Below are 20132 nucleotides of genomic sequence, written 5' to 3' on the forward strand. Positions count from 1 at the left end.
TGATGGAGTTTGATTATTAAGGGCTTTATACGTTAGAAGAAGAATTTTAAATTCTATTCTTGATTTAACAGGAAGGCAATGAAGTGAAGCTAAAACTGGAGAAATATGATCCCTCTTGTTGATTTTCATTAGAACTTTTAGAAATTTTCTAGGATATGTAGTAGCTTTTAACTAACATTTTTATGCAAACTAGTGAAATGATATGATTCTATCTAGTTTTTGATCAAATCTATTTGTCAGTGAAAAGCAGAAGCGATAATGGAAATGAGGTCAGTGCAGGGTTAAAGTTTTTTTGGCTACAAGGTCAGTGAGTCGATAATCACCGTGGTAAATTTAATCCCAGTTATCCCTTTTATTGCATACATAAAATAAACTGTCCTCCATTTCCGGGACTTTGCTGTGACTTACTGGCAGCAATGATAACATCAAGGTATTATTGATGCTGAAATGTGATTAAATCAAACAAATGGAAAGTACTGCAGGTGAAATCTAATTGGGTTTCAGTCCACAGCCTGCTTTCTTCTATGAAACTGCAGTAATATCCATCCACTTTAAATGGGATAAAGGAATACTGTGATCAGAATCAAACGCTGCTGGTCGGTTAGAAAACGTGGTATTTGTTCGGTCATGTGACAGTGATAGTAATGTGCAACAGGATTGTGGGGCATTTAGTGGAAGCAGTGAGGCGGTGTGGTTATTTTTTCCACAGCGTTGAATGAGTAGGGACATGCATTATATCTATCTATCTATCTATCTATCTATCTATCTATCTATCTATCTATCTATCTATCTATCTATCTATCTATCTATCTATCTATCTATCTATCTATCTATTTATTAGATAGATAGATGAATATTTGTTATCAGTCATAAAAGAAATATTAATATCAGATATATTGGTATTGGTCTGAATTCTCACATTGGTACATCTGTAAGCAAATCATCATCACAACTGACTTGTTTGTAAAATGAAAACGAAAAAAAGGGTCATATTTTATAAACCGTAGTTCTTTTAGAAAATGGAAAAATATGACAAAAGTTGATAATAGCAAACAAAGCATCAGCTACAAGTTTGAAATACTGAGTACAGAGGTTTAAACTCAAAATACAGAAGGTAACAAAAAGCCAGGAGGCTTGAAAGGTTTCAGGTAATTGCAGTCTTTGTGGAGAAGAGCGTTTAACATTTAAGGGAGTCACTAAATGGGTGTATTATATAGCTCAGTGGTTTAAACCTATTCCATACCGGAGGAGATGTTTTTGGTGTTTTATCTGTAACAATCTTTGACTTTCTAATTAAAATCTGTCTTAAATAAACGCGTTAGATGGTTGGATTTTTGTGAACAGGGGCTCTAAGAGACATTTGAATGATAACTTCAGTTCAGAACCACGTTCGGAGCTGCTGTTGGGTCTACTGGGAAGGTTGTGGCGGTTTCCTGGGTCGGCCGCGGGGGGCGCTGTGGTGCCGCGCAGCATCAACCCCGGCAGAGAAGAAGCGTCTGCGGCTGCAACAATAATCCATCTGAAAGGCGGCTCCGCTGGGGGGAAAACTGACGAAAAGCGGGCGATTGAGGAGAAACACCCCGGAGTCAGAGATCCGGGGGAAGGATTAGGAGGAGAAGCGTCGGAATAATCCTTCCTGGAGGTTAATCTGGGCGCCATATTGTTTGTTTTCCCGGATGTTTTGACGCTTATACTAGCTTGTCTCCCCCCCAGAGTTGTTTATTTTTTATTTTTTTATTATTAGTGTTGATTTTTTTCTCCTCGGGTGACTGAGCTCCAACAGCAGCCGACATGGAGAGCCTCTACAAGCGGAAAATGTTCGCCTCCATGAGGAAGACCAAGGTGGCCGCCTCCAAGAAGCGCCAGATCGGCCTCCCCGCCTCCATCCTGGACGACAGCGACGAAGGCTCCTTCTCCTCCTCCTCCTCCGGCTCCCAGTCGGACTTCCAGAGCTCCCGGGAGGAGGACAGCGAGCAGGGGGACCGGGACTGGAGCGAGTCCGGGGGGAGCTCCAGCGACGACAGCCGCTCGGTGAGCCGCAGGAAGCGCTCCTTCCTGGGGGGAGACGACAGCTCCTCTTCCTCCAGCCCAGGGGGAGAGGAGGAGGAGGAGGAGGGCAGGAGCCAGCCGAAGAGGAGCGCACCGCCCAAGAAGAGGAGCCGGCTGCAGAGGCAGGAGGAGTCGGACACGGAGCAGACGGAGCAGGAGCGGAAGGAGGAGGCGGAGAAGGAGAAGAGGAGGCAGAGGCACAACAAGCTGCTGGCGCTGTCCAAGAGGATGAAGGCCCGGGTGCCCAGCAGGAGGCGGGGCCGGGTCAAGCAGGTAGAGCAGAACCCCCACAGCATCACACCGCCGCCGCCGTGCTCCAGCCTGGGCGGCCCGTCCGCTGACGCTCCAGAGTGCTGACCGTAGTCCAAAAATAAATAAAATAAAATAAAAAACGGACTCGTGTCAGAACCAGAGCCTGAAATCTGCTGGAGTTCAGGATGAAACGACGTTCAGGCGGCCAATCAGAGGTCGACTCTGGCGAGGCGGCCAATCAGAGGTCGACTCTGACGAGGCGGCCAATCAGAGGTCGACTCTGACGAGGCGGCCAATCAGAGGTCGACTCTGGCGAGGCGGCCAATCAGAGGTCGACGCTGACGAGGCTGCCAATCAGAGGTCGACTCTGACGAGGCGGCCAATCAGAGGTCGACTCTGACGAGGCGGCCAATCAGAGGTCGACTCTGACGAGGCGGCCAATCAGAGGTCGACTCTGACGAGGCGGCCAATCAGAGGTCGACTCTGACGAGGCGGCCAATCAGAGGTCGACTCTGGCGAGGCGGCCAATCAGAGGTCGACTCTGACGAGGCGGCCTCTCGCTCTTCCTGTCTCATTCACTACGGTGAAGAAAACGATTATCAGAGACAAAACACTCAGAATAAACATATTTATTACAGCTGGAATTCCAAGGGGAGATAAACATTTACAACTTTATCCTAAACCCCCATTTTAGTAAAGCATGGAGTCCACCCTCCTGTGTCGGGGGGAGGGGGGGTGGGGGGGGCAGCATACACACTCATTTCTATCTGTGCTGATGTTCTCACAAACAAAACAGATCCACATTCCAGTGTCAACTAAGGTCCTGGCTTCTTGATACATTTACCAGATGTTTCTAGGAGATCGACACTCCAGAACAATATAAAGCCTTTAAACCAATTAAAGCAGGATAAAAACGATTGACCCTTCCTTAGTACCCACTTCCTGAAGGTTACCCACCATAAAACTAACTTACCTGGTTCTCACAAGAAGGTTGTGTGAATTTATAGCCTGTTAGTGACCCAGCAGACTCCATGCTATGTGAACTGCCAGGCCACAAAGTTTAACAATAGTAATTAGAACTTAGGTAACTCTTACTGCTTAATAAAAATACATGATTAATACAAAAAATGATTATATAAATTCCATAAAACTGGGCATGGTATGATCATTTTTTTAGCCCTCTTTGGTCCACTTCTTCAGTCGAATGAGATTTTTTTTAATTTTTGATTTTTTTTTGGATCAGGCCGAGCTTCAGCTGCATCGTGCATCACAAAAAGAGAAACTAGAGTAGAACTTGGCCTCTAATTTCTGATTTGGTTTTAGAGTTTAGTTTTTTACACAAACTTCCCGGTTCTGCAGGGAAAGGAAAAGGCCCACAGCAGCATGCGTCCTCCACCGTGCTTCACATTCCTGTCCATGGTTCTCACTAGCTACGTTCACATGGACAAACGTAATCGGAATAAAGGGACAATCTGAATGAAAAAGCGTAATCTAAACAAGCCAGACGGAATGATCAGATTGAGCTCAATTGGAATGAAATGGTAATCTGAACGAGGGAGTGTTTTATGCCGATTGATAATCCGATCAGCAGGCAAATAAATGCTTATCAGGATCAGGTTATTATGAATGTGTTGAGCTGACCTGAGTGCGCATGCATGTTGATTAGTGGTGGAAATTCGTCGGGACTCCCGATAAAAACCTTTCTTTTCGAAAAAGTAAAAGAGCTCAAATTTGTTGCTTATTCAGTAACGTTTCAACCGTAATTAGAACATCGTGCAAGTCCAACCTGGACGTTTGGAAGACAAACTTGTATAATACGGCTTTCTTTGTTTTAAATGACGGAAGTAGTTCTTCTTCTTCTGTGTTTTTTTTTATTATTTTTAGGGCTATGTGATAACTGCATGTCAGAGTGGTTCTATTCTGAATAAAGCCAGGTGCATAGAAACACACATTGTGATCAGATCGATTGTGTGCCCATATAAACGGTACAATCCGGTTATTTGATTTGAATCCATTTTAATCCGATCGTGAAGGTTTCTGCATGTAAACGTAGCTGCTGTGGTGCTGGGCTGGTGGGAACATCAGCCCAGCACCATTAGCGTCACTAGGCAAGGCAAGGCAAGGCAAATTTATTTATATAGCACAATTCAGTACAAGACAATACAAAGTGCTTTACATGATAAAGATATAGCAAAATCAGACTAATCAGCTAATCAGACTTTCCCCAAAACTCGGAACCACATAGTAAAGTTTTTTTTTTTTTTTTTTTTTAAGAATCCAGCCGCTTGCTTCCAGTCTCGTATAAAATGCAAGTTGGGCTGGAGGTTTATTTGACTGTCAGAAGTCGTGTTTCTGCACTAGTTTCATCGTTAAGCCCAATTATCTCCCCCTAGATGCACAAGGCTGAGGTTCAACCAAACCGCATTTGACTCTATTGTTGTTAATTTGCTGTTCATAGAGACAACGTTGACTATTAAATGATTGACCAACAGTCTAGTCAACATAAACTTCTTTATTTGAAGCAAAAATATTAATTACCTAATAATATTGTAACAGAACACCTAAGTAGCAACTTGTTTTGTGCGCTTATTGGCTCTCAGTCCAAACTTTTTTTTTATTCGAATCACAGATTAATAGTAAAAATAATCGACCGATTAATCGATTATTAAAATAATTGTTAGTTGCAGCCCTGGTTCTGGCCTGTGATGGAGCAGAGCTTCGGAACCGTTACTGACGGGAAACCTTTTGTGTTTTCAGGGTTCTGACGACGACGACGACGAGGAGTCTAAAGACGGCGAGGACAAAAACGGCGCTGACCCACGAGGAGCGGAGCCGGAGAAAAAGGGCGGAGACAAAGGAGCGCAGGAGGAGAAGAAGAAGGAGAAGAAGAAGGAGGAGGAGGAGAAAGAAAAGGTGGAGGGGAAAGAGGAGGAGGAGAAGCATTAGAACCGAGCCAATCCAGAGTCCGAACGCAGAACCTAAAAACCCAAAACTTGCTTTGTTCTCTGTTTTTCCTCATGGATACAAACCGGTGGTGGATTTTTACGACATGGAAGAGAGTCGGTTCTGACCCGGTTCTGACCCGGTTCGGCGGGCGGTCCAGTCGCCCACCGATGAAAAAAGGATGCCTCTGTCTGTTTCCAGGAGCTGATCAGAACCAAAACTGGACCGGTTTCATTGACCGACCCGTTTTGGGTTTGGAGCCGGAGATTCTATCAGGACCAGGTGACCAATGAATGAATGAATGAACCCGGGTCGGTTCCAGAACCGCTGGGAGAGCAGAGCAGCCCGGTGGGCGGAGCTTCATCTGTGCTGCCTGACTTTAATCGACATATCAGCTGTGACAGAGGACTACATTTCCCATGATGCTTTCTGTGCGAGATCGCCAGCCTCCCACGAAGGGAACCGGACTCCAGAACTTTGTGGAACCTGCAGTATTTCCAGACCTGTGTGTGATGCACTTTCATCTTCGTTTTTTTTTTTTTTTTTTTTTTTTGGTACTGGTTTGTTGAAATATGAGAAATGGGTCTTCGGTTCCGTGATCCAACAGAATCGTGTCACTTATTAAAGGAACGGAGATAATCGGGTCGGGTGATTCTGTCTCTGTGGCTCAGCTCGGACCGGGTCACGTGTGCAGAACGTTGGACTTTTCCCCCTCGGTGACGTTTGATGTTCCTTTTAGACGTACCGTGGTTCTGAGAGGTTCCACGGCCCATTCATTAAATGACCCGTTTCTTGTGACGTAGGAGAACCGGTGTTGGGTCCGCGGTTAGAGTCTCTCTGCTGCCTTGCTAAAACCGGGCCCTCGGCATGACGCTGCCAGCGCCTTGTTTCACTTTGGACTTTAGGTCGTTTTTTTGGATCCGGTTTGGTTCCATCAGAACAGAACCTGGTCTTCCATGAAGTCTGAGGAGATCTTGGTCTGAACGTGGTTCTGCTTTGATCAGGCAAACAGAGAATGGAGCAGGCTGTTGTCTCATGTAGAACCCAACTAGAACCGTGCCTCCTGGCGGCCTTCCTTATCGGTTCTGTCTTCTCCGCCAGGAGAACCGGAACCGGCTGCTGCTGGCAGAACCTGTCCTCTTTGTCCCCGTCTCTCTGCGCAGCAGTCGGCGCAGGTTCTGTCACCCCACAGCACATTTTAAAAATAACGAGCCCGTTAAACTTCCGCACCCAAACGGACCTCGGATCAGAACCTACACAACTGACACCAACAAGTGTGTTTCCACCTCCCATCGTTAGACTTTCTTTAAACTTCTTCCATAAATCATGTGATGTGGACTAAGTAACCTGGAGGAATAAAGTTCTGACCAGGGCTTTGAACCGGTTCAAGGAACGAAAACGAAAATCGGGAACTTTTTGTATTTTACGGGGAACAGAAACGAAACCGGAAACGTTATTGTTTTTTATGTTCAGGAACTGGAACACTTATTTAAAAATAATGGTAACCGGTTAATACTGGATTTATTTCGTTTCTCAAAGTTTTCGTTGCCTAATTAACTAAAAAATAAATAAAAATAATTATTTTCCTGCGCACGTTACCATGACGGCTGAGGTTCACTTCCTGTGTGACATCACATCACACATTCGCTGACTGAATGGGGAGAGAGCGGTGTCTCCACTAGAGCTACACATCTTAAATAAGAGGTAAATTACGATCCATCGTTAAGTAAAACACTCATTCCAAACACAATATCAATAGCTATATTTGTCAAACGAAAGGAACGAAATTAACCGTTCCGGGAACAGTATTTTTTTTGTTCTAACCGGTTCGGAAACGTCAATTTATTGGTGGAACTCATAACCGGAAACGTTATAATTCCGTTTCTGTTCGGAACGAACCGATTGGGAAAAAAAATCGGTTCAAAGCCCTGGTTCTGACCCACAGCTGACTCCCACATGTGGCTGGCGCTCATGGATCACGCGTTGTTGTAAACCTTTATTTTTATTTTTTAAATCTTGGTCGTGCGTTGCTGCCCCCACAGGTCAGGGAGGAGCATTGCAGTCATGAAAACCGTTTCCTTGCTATTTACGGTGAGAACAAAATGGAAAGATGCTGAGAAAAGGACTGCAGGAGGAAGGCCGCTTACAGAACTTTTATCTGTCCGGATCTGAGATGAAACCGACCCGTTTGAGCTCAGTTCACGTTCCTTTATCACTTGCTGTAAGCGAAGATGTAAAGGGAGTCGTATACTCATCCATCGTTATGTTTTAACTTGCTGAAACATATAAAAAAACATCTCATCTACAGGAAAATGTTGCCATTTGAAGCTTTATTAACTTTATTTGACCCCCTTCCTCCCCAGGGTAAAATTCCAATATCCGTTAGCAGCACTCAGAAAGGAAGCCACGGACGTAAATAAATATTAAAATACTTTTTTAAAAACACAAACTTTGTAAAAAAAAAAATAACACACCAAAAAAAGTGATATCAGCATTAAAATGTCTAAATGCTTTGGGCTCAGCTGCTCGGTTCTGGAGGACTGTGAGTCCGAAATACACACTCGCCAGACACCAAATGTGAGTAAATTTTCCGTTAGCTAGCTGCCGCATGGCGAGTAAATGTTAGCACCACATAAATCGAGTTTTTCAGTCATCATGTGGGCGGATGCTTCTTTATGTTGCTCTGCTTTCAGCTCGTATGACAACAAACATACACAAACACTCATGTGACACGAGAACTACAGCAGCTACTTCCTGTCTGTTTGCTAACAGCTAGCGTTTAGCTCAGGCTAACTACGTAGCGCCATTATGTGGAGATGTTTAGCAGAAGTCAGTCAGAATTAATATTTTACCCGGTAAAAAATATGCTTGGCTGGTTGATTCTTACACCTACTGGCCAACTTGGCTGGTGAATCAGGAAGTTAATTCTGCCGCTGCCGTTCCTTTCATTGACCCATGAACAGGAGGATTCCCTGAGCACACCAGATCCTGCAGGGTTCTTGGTTCTGTTGGTGTTCTGTTGCTGCGCCGGCTCTCTACAGCGTTTGATATCAAAGCCGTGTAAACAACTTGTGTAAATACGTCTTAAATGCGCTCTTGTACCTTCCTGTTTGGTTTTTGCAGCTTTTTACAGTCGCGGCGATGCGTTTGTGTGCTGGTAAAGAAAATTGGACAAATCATCTCCCGGATCCTCCCCTTTTTTTTTTTTTTTTTAAAGTTTTTTTCTTATCGGTTTCGGGTGTTTCAGTTTTGGTGATTCATCGCGGCGCCTAAAAAACTCGAGGGGAGCCTGTTGGTCGGCAGGGACCCGCGTACGGAAGCTGTTAGGGACAAACAGAGCTGACTGCTCCGTTTCTCCGGCTCGCCGGCAGTTTTCCTACAGTATTCTCTGGTTTTCAGTGTGTTTCTGTCGCTGAATAAAAACTCTGCACACTAACCCGCTCTGGTCGGCCTGTTTTTAAAGAAAAAATGAAGATTAAAAATATTCATCGTTAAACTGAGAACCAGCCAGCATTTATGAGCTGGAAGGTGAAGCTTTGGGATTCACGGTCCGTTTATGTTGCAATAGATTTAATTCAATGACAAATAAATAAATATGTTTGCCATGATGAGGCTACCGCTGTACCATTCAAAATCATAATCAGCCTATTGTTCCTCCAAGCTGCCAGACTTTTCTTTGACTCCTTTAAATTGTCTTCATCAAATGTTCTTTGGGTCTTTATGGGTTTTTCTTTGCCTTTCTCTCATTTTTACAGGAGAAAATACGTTCAGATCTAAACAACCCACAGAAGAACAGTTTCCTACCAGGCAAATCTTTAAGAAGCGGCAGCATAATCTGTTAAATACCCGATACTGGACCCGAGCCGGCATCATTTTTTAGTTGATCTGTAGAACTTTGTCCTGGGTCCTGTACCGAAGACAAAATAATGCAAATCAATTTCTTGGGATGATATACGCTGGCATGGAAATTGTAACTGATCCTTGGATTGACTTCATATTTTGCCTTTACAGTTTCACTTTAAAATTCATTGAAGGTATTTCACTTTAGCTTCAGTCATTTGAGGTCAGCTCAGTTTTCATCTTCTAGATCGGGGGTCTGTAACCTGCATTTCTGAAGCTGCAACTGGCTCTTCGGCTCGCCTAACACATGAAAAAACTATATTGCCTTTGATTTTTGCTTCATTTTTCTGTTCTGGGGCCCCATGAAATAACCAATGGCCCCGTCCAGATCTGCCCGGTACGTTCAGCCTAGAGCTGCCAGTCTGTAATGAAGTTATGTTAGAACTAGTCAGAGAAAAGGAGGCTGTCAGCAATTATTTCTACTTACAAAAAAAAAAAAAAAAGTTTATAAGAAGTAATAATCGGTCTAACAGGGATGGCATCGGTCAGAGGTGTCAAAAGGATTCACATCTATTACTAAAGTAGAAGTGTAGATACTAGGGTTTAAAAATACATCTGTAGTATCAAAAGTACCGGATGTAAAACTACTAAAGTATTAAAGTAGAAGTAATTCCCCAATTACTACAGTTGTATAATGTGATGTTAATATTGAAGAAAATTGGGAATGGCTGAAAACAAAACCCAAATATATTAAATGTCCATTAAGGTGCGATACTGAGCATCAACATGGGTTTCGTTGGGCACAAAAACTGATGTCTGGTTGCAAAAAGTCAAATTTTAGAGACATTATCAATAACCTATTACTTGTTATTATTGGAATGTGAATGAACATCCAAGCGTAGCAACAGAAATTGATGAAGGCAACAGATGTAAGATAACAAAACTGGACAAAAGTGCAATACCCTCTTATAACAATTAGCCTTGAATGGGTGTCTGTGTACAGTAGAAGGTGTTGTCAAAATTAATGATTAATCCTAGCGGTTTTTCAATAAATGGGGGGGAAAAATGAAAATAACCAGTAATCCTAAAAATGCAGTGTCCTTAAGTTTTTGTTTTGGGGCATTTGACAAACAACTTGGTGCAGTACTGCCTCCAACAGCAATCAAAGTAATTCTGTCCAGGTAGCACTATTTATCTGATTTAAAAAAAAAAAAATATTGACAAGCCAGAACGGAAACAGGCTTAAATAAAATAGAAGTAATGAGACTATTCTAAAAATTTAAGGAGTAGAAAGAACAGACAATTGCATGAAAATGTAAGTAGAAGTAAGGCAAAATATAATTACGCCACTAAAGTAAAAATAACCAAAAATTCTATTTATGTAAGTTAACAAAGTATTTGTACTTAGTTACTGTAAACCTCAGTTATAAAAAAAATAAATAAAAGTCCATGTTAATATGTGAAGACGCCTCTGCCAATCGCGTGTAAGGACAGAAGTCAGGTGACTGTGTCTTGGCCGCCATCTTTGTTACTGGCTACTGAAGCCTTGTTTGGTTATAGTGAAGGGGGAGAACAGCGGAGCTTTCCGGGAGTAGAACCTGCTGGTTGGGATATAAAACATGGTCCAGACGTGCTCAGCGTACGGCTGTAAGAACCGGTACCACAAAGACAAAGACATCTCGTTCCACAAGTAAGTGGATCCGAACCAGATCTGAGTCCTGGGAGCCGCTAGCTGCTATAAACCTGCGGGTTCCGTTTTAAATATGTTCGCACTTCTACGCCGCTTATTACGGTATTTCTTTCTTCCTCCTCCTGGTGCTTTTACGTACACCCCGTAAATTAAACAACCCTCGTTTAGGTGGAGGTTCGCCGATCAGCCAACGAGCGAGCTTTAAACATCTTTTCTGATTTGTTTTCTTTTTGAACTCTTAAAATTGGTCAAATAAATAATTCTGGAGCTGCTGACTAAGAGTTTAGCGAAGCTTGTTCAGGGAATTTGGTCATATTGTTGACGAGTCAGTATAGAGGATGTAATTTTCGAGGAATACGGGAAAGCATCCTGACGTTAATTTTTTTTAATTTGCAGTTTTTCTACGCACAGCCGTAAATCTCAGTGTAGAAGAGCGACAGGAAACTTAAGTTGCTTCCCCAGTCCAAGAGACGATTAAAGGGCGATTCTACCTCTTGACTCGTTTTTGTCATTACTTTATTCTGAAATATTGCTCTCAACATTTCCCAGATTATTGTCGGTGCCCCCCCCCCATTAATTTAAGAAATTCAATACACATTTTGTTCATATGGACTTTTTTTTTCAAATATAAAATAAAAAAATTCAAGCAGAACTGAAAGGTATGTAGGCTACTCTATATATATATATATATATATATATATATATATATATATATATATATATATAGCCATTTAAAGGAAATCTGGTGATTAAAACACCTGGTTTCCTTTGTTCCTTGTCTGGTTTGAAATGTTTGTTTAAATGAAAACGATGCATAATTATTTAAAATTTTATATCCAAAAATATATATTATTAAGAAACTGATTTTATGCGCTTTTTAATTTATTTATTTATTTTTTTTTACATGAAGACCACCTTTATTTGGGTCTGAGAACTTGCTTTTTTCTTACTGACTTGTCAGGGACTACAGATCTAAAGTAGTCTTCAGGCTAATTCTGGCATATTTACATTTAAATGTTTGTGAATATGCAATGTCCCTTTTTTAAATAAAGTTTATTAAAAAAAACACGTCAAACCTGGACAGAATCAAATCCACTCAATAATACTTGAACTCTTCATTTTAGTTCTGAGGCCTTAAAACGAGATGATTTGAACATTATTTTACAATTTTAACAATGTTAACATAATTTTATGTTAATAACGACTGATCCTCCAGTCCAGGGGTCTGCAACCTGTGGCTCTGTGGACCTTCCACATTGGCTACAAATTACATTTTTATTATGGTATTTAAATGTAATAATGATAATAAATGCAGGTTTTAGCAGTTCTTTTCTTGGAATAATTGCTTTTAATTTTCACAACATAATGATGCTAAAAGTGCCAGTAATATTTAATTTTAAATCAATATTTTTTCATTCTGTTGGAAACTATGATTTGTTTTTATATCATCCACAAATATCAACATCCTGTCCATCCTCTTTCTTTAAAACTTAAAATAGACATAAATGATCACAAATTATACTTTATGGAAGATTTGTGGCTCTGAGCGAGTTTATTTCATGAGGACTGAAGGCAGAATGGGCAAAAAGAGGTTTAGACTTTATTTAACCCGGCGGAGCCTGGGATCAGAACTAAAGGAACTGGGTCTCTGTCTCTGTGGGTTGTTGTTTGGACCTCTGGTTCTGTCAGGTTCCCTCTGGCCCGGCCGGATGTCTGCAGGAAGTGGGTCGCTGCGATGAGGAGGAGCAACTTTAAGCCGACGAAGTACAGCAACATCTGCTCACAGCATTTCACCCAGGACTGCTTCAAGAGGGAATGCAACAACCGGGTTCTGAAGGAGAGCGCCGTGCCGTCGCTGTTCGGCTGCAGCCTCAGCATGAAGGTCAGAGCCGGCACCGGCCGCAACCAGAACCGGGTTCTTCCTGTAGAACAGCAGCAGAACCGCGACAAACGGCTTGGAGATAAAAACAAGACTCATCCATCCATCCATCCATCCATCCATCCATCCATCCATCCATCCATCCATCCATCCATCCATCCATCCATCCATTTATTTATCCATTCATCCATCCATTTATTTATCCATCCATTCATCCATTTATTTATCCATTTATTTATCCATCCAACATTCATCCATCCATCCATCCATCCATCCATCCATCCATCCATCCATCCATCCAACTTCCGTCCATCCATCCATCCATCCATCCATCCATCCATCCATCCATCCATCCATCCATCCATCCATTTATTTATCCATCCATCCATCCATCCATCCATCCATCCATCCATCCATTTATCCATCCACCCATCCATCCATCCATCCATCCATCCATCCATCCATTTATTTATCCATCCATCCATTTATCTATCTATCTATCTATCTATCTATCTATCTATCTATCTATCTATCTATCTATCTATCTATCTATTCATTCATTCATTCATTCATTCATTCATTCATTCATTCTCCCACCCGGAAGGGGAAGCCAAACACCAAAGTAACTCAACAAAGAAAAGAGTATTAGTACAACATAAACTGAATTGACCTTGCAGTGTTAATATGTGTGCACTCCATATAAACATTGTAAGGTAAATAAAGGAATAAGCTAAGATATAATTAAGGAATATTTAAAGTAATAACTAAAGTGAATTAAAGAGAAAGCAAACTGTTTTAGGGTGTGTTCTTACCCTGTGTGGCTTGCCATCACACTGTCTGTTTGTTTGTTTATTTATTTATTTATCCATCCATCCATCCTGAGTTTAATGAAACATTTATGAGTTAAAAAGGTTTTATTGTAAACTTCGCCCCTCAGGCGTTTTTACTTCCTGTGTGTTTTCTGTCCTCCAGTCGTTAGAGAACCCGTTCCCCTCAGAGATCCACTTCCCACTCTCCCTGCCCGTGACCTCTGACCCGCCACCAGCGGAGGAGCCCAGCGGGAGCCCGGCGGACGGCCGCAGCGACACGGCGGCGGTCTGCTGCGACCACAACTACACCGCGGAGGACTCGGCGCAGCAGAAGAAGCGAATCGAGCAGCTGGAGGAGCAGCTGGAGCTGCTGAGGAGGAAGCTGAAGACCACGCAGCAGAAGTGCCGCAGACAGGAGCGGCAGCTGAAGAGGCTGAAGGCCGCGGGTCAGGCGTCCAGAACCGGACGGGAACCGCTCGGTGATGGATACGTGATTCTACCCAAACACATCTACCACACGCTGAAAGGCATCCAGTGATGAGCAGAGGAGAGGAACTGCAGACCGACGGCTGTCTGCTTCTTTCACCGCCAGAACTACCAGAACCAGAACTGCGGACCTACAGCCGGTCTGCTTCCAGTGGCTCAGATAAACTGGGCAGTTTGTCGGTTTGGAGCTAAAGAACGTTGAAGAACCGCCGCAGAGCAAACCCAACGAGGCCAACAGCTCGTTAACAACCGTAATAAACGAGTGACGATCAGAACCAGGAGATTTCTGGGTCTTTATTCATGACACAACATGCAGAACAGTTTTACATTTAATTTAAATGGTCCGATCTGTGTAGAAGCAGCTGCTGGAAGGAGAACCTCTGGTCTCAGGTCTCCTGCAGCCTCTCCCAGGTTGGAGTCCAGGATGGTCCTGATTTGGCTCCGTCCTTCAGCTCTGACCTATTCCCCACAGCATGACGCTGGTTGTTCTCTAATGAACTTCTGCACTGCAAAAACAGACCTTAAAATAAGTAAAATGTTCTTAAAATTTGAGTTTTTGTCCTTGAATTGAGTAGGTAAATGATATTATCTGCCAATGGAATGAGTATTTTGAACCCTAAAATAAGATAATTAGACATCCTGCACTTGAAATAAGATGATGGAGATGAGTTGTTCCTATTTTAAGTGCAAAAATCTTATTCCGTTGGCAGATCATCTTATTTACCTGCTCAAATCAAGGACAGATACACTCTTTTTAAGAAAATCATACTTATTTTTAGTTCAGTTTTTGCAGTGTGAGGCCACAAACAGAACAGCTGAAGCCTGATTGGCTGATTGGCTTCCAAAGGCAAATAAATCCACTTTATTCAGGGTTATCCTTAGAGACGTGTACTGGTGCTGAATTCTGCACCGACTGAATCCCGTCGGTAATACCGGGTACCGATTCACGTGAAATCAAACGGTACCGTGTTTCGGTACCTAAACGCATCACTGATGGAGTGGAGGGGTGGCCGGTTTTCCATGCCGTACCTGAACACAACGTGATGACGTCTGCTGGTCCACCTGCAGTCAGAGCAAAGAGAGCCCAGAGGATAAAATATGTTTTTTATTTTTAATATGGCTTTTATTTCTTTTCTGAAACGGTTGCACTAAAACAATTCCCTGGATTTTATTTAAACGGAGCTTCAATCCTGTATTCACCTGGTTCTCTCTCTGCGCCTCTGATGCTTTGGTTAAAAGAATTGTTTATGTGTTTCATATTCAGGCAATGTAATAAAATCATTCAATAATTTCATAAGGCTCACTTGTAGATCCAAACAAGTTTATATGCTGATAAATAAGTCTGTTAAATAAAAACAAATTGGAGATTTTATTAATAAATTAACATTTATTACTACATAAACACACAAAAGTACCAACAACAGGTACCCTTAAGTACCGGCATCAATTCCCAGGTACCGCATATCGGCACCTTATCGATTCAAAATGTGAATCCTAGAGGGGGCTGAATAAAAATGCACTGCAGACTTTTTGGGTTTTGATGAGTGAAAATGTTTTCACTGCTTTGTGTGATGATGTCACAAAATAAACATTTAGAATATTTCTGGAAGGTGCAGGAAAGTCCGGTGATTTTTAGCCCAGTGGTTTCATGGAAACGCCACAGGAGGCTTTCTGTCACTCTGACTCTGTTCTTTTTAACGTGGCTCTGGCTGCAAACCGGCTATTTATGGTGAAAGTATGTGCACCCCCCCCCCCCCCCCCCCCCACCAGGAACACAGCGATGCTCCTCCAGATGCTTCATTCCTCACTCATCAGCCTGATGGTTGAAGCTGTTCTTCTGTCCAGCAGGTGGCGGTACAGAGCTGTGTTAGTCTGTGAAATGTTGCTGCTGATGCTCTGCAGTGAAGAACCGGACCAGAACTTTTGGACTTTTCAGGTTTATTCACATTTTAAACACGACGAGCTGCAGCAGATAAAACTCAATTCAATTCAATTCAATTCAATTTTATTTATATAGCACCAAATCATGAAACATGTCATCTCAAGGTACTTTACAAAATCAAGTTCAATCATATTATACAGATTGGGTCAGATTATACAGATTGGTCAAAAATGTCCTATATAAGGAAACCAGTTGATTGCATCAAAGTCCCGACAAGCAGCATTCACTCCTGGGGAACCGTAGAGCCACAGGAAGAGTCGTCAATTATTTTACTGAATGAGACATTTATTCAAGGTGATTTTAAAACAAACCAATCAGATTAGGTTTTTTTCTTTTCTCTGGATTACTAAGAGGCCCAAACCTGCCAGAGGAGAAGATTATAAAGAGCTCCCAGTTTTAGTAAATGTGCTCCATCTCTATAATTTTTCCAATTTGGACAGATGTCATCTGGATTGCTTCCTAAAGTCAGGAAACTTATGAAGACAGAAAATGGTCCTGGTAGCCTATGACTTCACTCCTAAAATCACCGTTTCCAGGTCCCTGGGGGCTTCGCTCATAGTTGAGCTCAGTGAAAAAATCCGACCCATAAACGTTTTTAACCAACAGATGTTTTCCAACACCCTGAGTTAGAAGCTGTCAGGAGAGCAGAGGGACAGCGTGGCACACGGAGGCCGCCATGTTGGATCCTGAGGTCAAGGCTGGATGGGAGACTCACACTTCAGGTTTCATTTAACACAAAGTGGTTTGCAGAAGATCAAATATAATAAAAACAACCAAAGGCAAATAAATAAATGATCTGAACAAGACCAAACACGGAAAAGAAAGAAAATGTTCAGAGGTGATGATGAAGGTCTGAGCAAAGAGCTGTGTTACTGAGGAAGAGGAGGAGGAGATGCCTCAGGAGGACACAGAAATCATAGAAAAAGCATAAATTCAAGGGTAGCATTACACTTAATAAAAAATAAAAGTTAACTAAAAGTAAGTTTAATAAGGAAACACTTAAATTATTGAAGCTGTTTAAAAACAAAACGATTGGATCCTTCAGGTCAGTTTGAGCTTCAACCTAACATTATAATAAATAATTCAATAATAATAATAAATGGTATTTACTTGTATTTACTTTATTCCCGGGGAAAGACAAGAAAACCACTCATCTCACCAACTAAACTGTGAGCTCTTTAAAATAATACAAAATCTTTATTAGCACATGAAAACACGACATGAAACAGTAGATTTGAATGAGTAACTGAGTAACTACCGGCTTCTATTAGACACGGAGGGATCGTTTGGGATCTGTAAAGCTTCAGATAAAATGATAATTTTATCTGAATCTGTGAAGCTTCAGATAAAATTATAATTTTTGCACTAAACTCCCTGATTGTTGACATTTACCAGAGTTCAAACATGGCCAACACGATGAGGAGAAACTACAGGTAGGCATGAAATATTTAAACGAAGCTGAGATCCTAAAATCCCAAAAAGGCCGCTAAGACTAAGATAACACATGACGAAAATAAATGAATACATCATAAAGAAATTAAAATCCAAATTTGTTTTGAACAGCTGGTTTTAAATACAGTTACTATGACGGCAAAACTAAATATCTAAGTTTAGTTAACACGGTTATTTAAAACCAACATCAAGCCAAAATAAAAGTTCAGTAAAATCAAAGACTGAGATAAAATGAAATTAGGAATAAATCGTCTTCATCCCTAATTGTCAACAAAAAGTCCAACCAAAGGCCTGAGGTCAGCAGGACGGATGCTGGGCAGCTGGAGATGATGTCAAACGGTGAAACCCTGAGGTTTGTTGCCTAGTTGTGTTTTATTTTATCTTGTTTGCATGTTTTTAATTAAAGGTTTTCCATTAAACTACCTGTGTTGATCAGACACCGTCCAACAGTGATGCTGTTTCAGAGTCTCTCTGTCTCCCTCCTCCTGCTCTGGATTCAGAAGTCATCCCAAGGCGGGGCTGGTCCTCCTGAGGAGCTCATTTCCCAAATTTGTTTCAGTTTTGAGGTTTTCTCCTCACATCTCTGCAGAGGCTGTTCTAGACAGGGGCCAACAGGGGCCAGTGCCCCTGTAGAGCTGTTCCTCGCCCCTCTTATGGCCCCTGTACTGAAAACATGATATTAAATTTCTTAGGATGATAAATGCTGACAAAGATACCGTGACTGACTGGTCATTTGGATCAGTTGTATTTTTTTACATTTATGGTTTTACCCAATAATAAAATAACAAAATAATTAAAAAATAAATATACAAAGATAACAATAATTAAAAAAAATTAAGCTGTTTCACGTTAAGCTCCCGCTGTATTAAGAAAAGATCAGGGGTCTGCAACCTGCAGTTCCAAAGCCACAATTGGCTCTTTGACTTACTTAATATATTAAACGACGAAATGTTGACCTGTTTATCCCCCCCCCCCAATCTTTTGTTCTGTGCCCCTGTGAAAAAACACTGGCCCCACCCTGGCCCCCCTGCTAAATTTGGTCTAGAACCACCACTGCATCTCTGCGTCCATCTTGGACTCGTTGGTGAACGTTTGACTGTTTCGGTGTTGGAGGAGATTTCCGTTTCTGGAAGTTTTCCATCCCCGGACACCTGGAAATGTTCTGGAAACCTTCCCCCCGGGTCAGAACCGGACTCAGTTTCCCATCCCGACCTTGACCCACCTCAGGAGAGCAGATGATCCAGGTGGACATGTTTGCTCGGAAGCTCCGCCCCCTCAGGGGTAACGCAAGGTCAGCGAGTCCGAACGGCGGCGCTCCTCAGGCGGCGGGCTGACCGCTCTCATTAAACAGAGCACCTGGTGACCTGCAGCTCCCAGCATGCACTGCTGCTGCTGATGCCACAGGCAGACCTGAGTCTGCACAAAGAGAGGGAGGAAAAAAAACTCACATTCTTCTCCTTTGTTAAATCATTTTTATTTTTCCAGGTGGTTAAGTCATTATGATGTCCATTTCCTCTAATTAAAATATATCAGAAATATTATTTACATGAATTAATTTTTCCACTTTTTAAAATAAGCAAACAAAGGTATTATTTTTCTACTCTTTTCTATACACTGCAAAAACGGTTCTAGAAATAAGTAAAATGTTCTTAAAGTTAATGTATTTATCCTTGATTTGAGCAGGTAAATAAGATTATCTGCCAATGGAATGAGTATTTTGATCCCTAAAATAAGATAATTAGACATCCTGCACTTGAAATAAGATGATAGAGATGAATTGTTCCTATTTTAAGTGCAAAAATCTTATTCTATTGGCAAATCATCTTATTTATCTGCTCAAATCAAGGACAAATACACTGATTTTAAGAACATTTAACTTATTTTTAGTTCTGTTTTTGCAGTGTACTCCAACATAAACACATGCACGTGTAGCTGGACTCTTTCAGCGCAAATAAGCACAAATACACTCGCCTGCCTCAGCATCCTACTTAGAAACTAATGAAATAGATGCATCATTCATGTATTTTATTTCTCTGCAGTTAATTAGCATGTCAGTGTTAATTACATGATGGATGAAATTATACAGTAATCTTTATGCATTAATGTAGAAATCATAACTGGACAGCACCACAGCATGGGATCCAGTTCTGCTGATCCCAGTTCTGTTTGGACCGAACCTGCAACTGTGTCTCGGTTTGAGTCTTCAGGCGTCATGGTGACGCACGGGCGGGCGGAGGCCGCCTAACATCACCGTCCTGCTGGGTTAAAGGGCGTTGCCATGACACACAGGAACCACACAGTAACAACACGCTGTCACCTTCTCTGCGTGTCCGTGTGGTTCGCTGAGGGGTGTGTTCTGGCTTTGAGTCACGTCTGACACTTTAATTCCTGCCTGATGTCATGAGAAAGTCTCACATTAACAGGCTTTTACTGGTTTAAAGGATTTTTTGTTTTTTTAACGGTTCAGATATGGTCTAAATTTTACACACATTTTAGCAAAAGCTGCAACCAAGGATCTGTAAGGTCCTGGGATCTTTTCAGTGGTCTTAAACAACTCTGATCCAGGCATTCTGAAGATCCTGTGCAGTTTATATTTGGACTTTGGGTGATTTTTATTCCAGAACCATTTTCAGTCCGGGCCATGGCAGCGTAATGTGCAGCGTAATGTGCAGCGTAATGTGCAGCGTAATGTGCAGCGTAATGTGCAGCGTAATGTGCAGCGTAATGTGCAGCGTAATGTGCAGCGTGCGCTTAAAAATCAGCAACAACTAAGAGCAGTTGAGAGACTCC

General features: G+C 42.0%; 2 protein-coding genes across 2 annotated transcripts; both read left to right on the plus strand.

The window, feature by feature from the left end:
• Positions 1 to 1494: 1494 nt before the first annotated feature.
• LOC118563896 (cilia- and flagella-associated protein 251-like) lies at positions 1495 to 5417 on the plus strand. The gene is made up of 2 exons (XM_036139990.1): positions 1495 to 2322; positions 5059 to 5417. Exons 1-2 carry the CDS (start codon positions 1792 to 1794, stop codon positions 5245 to 5247), a joined length of 720 nt encoding a protein of 239 aa, XP_035995883.1. The 5' UTR covers positions 1495 to 1791; the 3' UTR covers positions 5248 to 5417.
• A 5185-nt stretch (positions 5418 to 10602) lies between these two features.
• Positions 10603 to 14223, plus strand: thap1 (THAP domain containing, apoptosis associated protein 1). The gene is made up of 3 exons (XM_012877494.3): positions 10603 to 10774; positions 12464 to 12656; positions 13626 to 14223. Exons 1-3 carry the CDS (start codon positions 10704 to 10706, stop codon positions 13998 to 14000), a joined length of 639 nt encoding a protein of 212 aa, XP_012732948.2. The 5' UTR covers positions 10603 to 10703; the 3' UTR covers positions 14001 to 14223.
• Positions 14224 to 20132: the final 5909 nt, after the last annotated feature.

This window comes from Fundulus heteroclitus, chromosome 8, assembly GCF_011125445.2.
Source record: "Fundulus heteroclitus isolate FHET01 chromosome 8, MU-UCD_Fhet_4.1, whole genome shotgun sequence".
Lineage (NCBI taxonomy): Eukaryota > Metazoa > Chordata > Actinopteri > Cyprinodontiformes > Fundulidae > Fundulus > Fundulus heteroclitus.

Coding starts and splice junctions, on each gene's coding strand:
- LOC118563896 (XM_036139990.1), top strand. CDS start 1,792: ATGGAGAGCCTCTACAAGCGGAAAATGTTCGCCTCCATGAGGAAGACC. Junction 2,323..5,058: donor GGCGGGGCCGGGTCAAGCAG/GTAGAGCAGAAC, acceptor TTGTGTTTTCAG/GGTTCTGACGACGACGACGA.
- thap1 (XM_012877494.3), top strand. CDS start 10,704: ATGGTCCAGACGTGCTCAGCGTACGGCTGTAAGAACCGGTACCACAAA. Junction 10,775..12,463: donor AAAGACATCTCGTTCCACAA/GTAAGTGGATCC, acceptor TGGTTCTGTCAG/GTTCCCTCTGGCCCGGCCGG. Junction 12,657..13,625: donor GCTGCAGCCTCAGCATGAAG/GTCAGAGCCGGC, acceptor TCTGTCCTCCAG/TCGTTAGAGAACCCGTTCCC.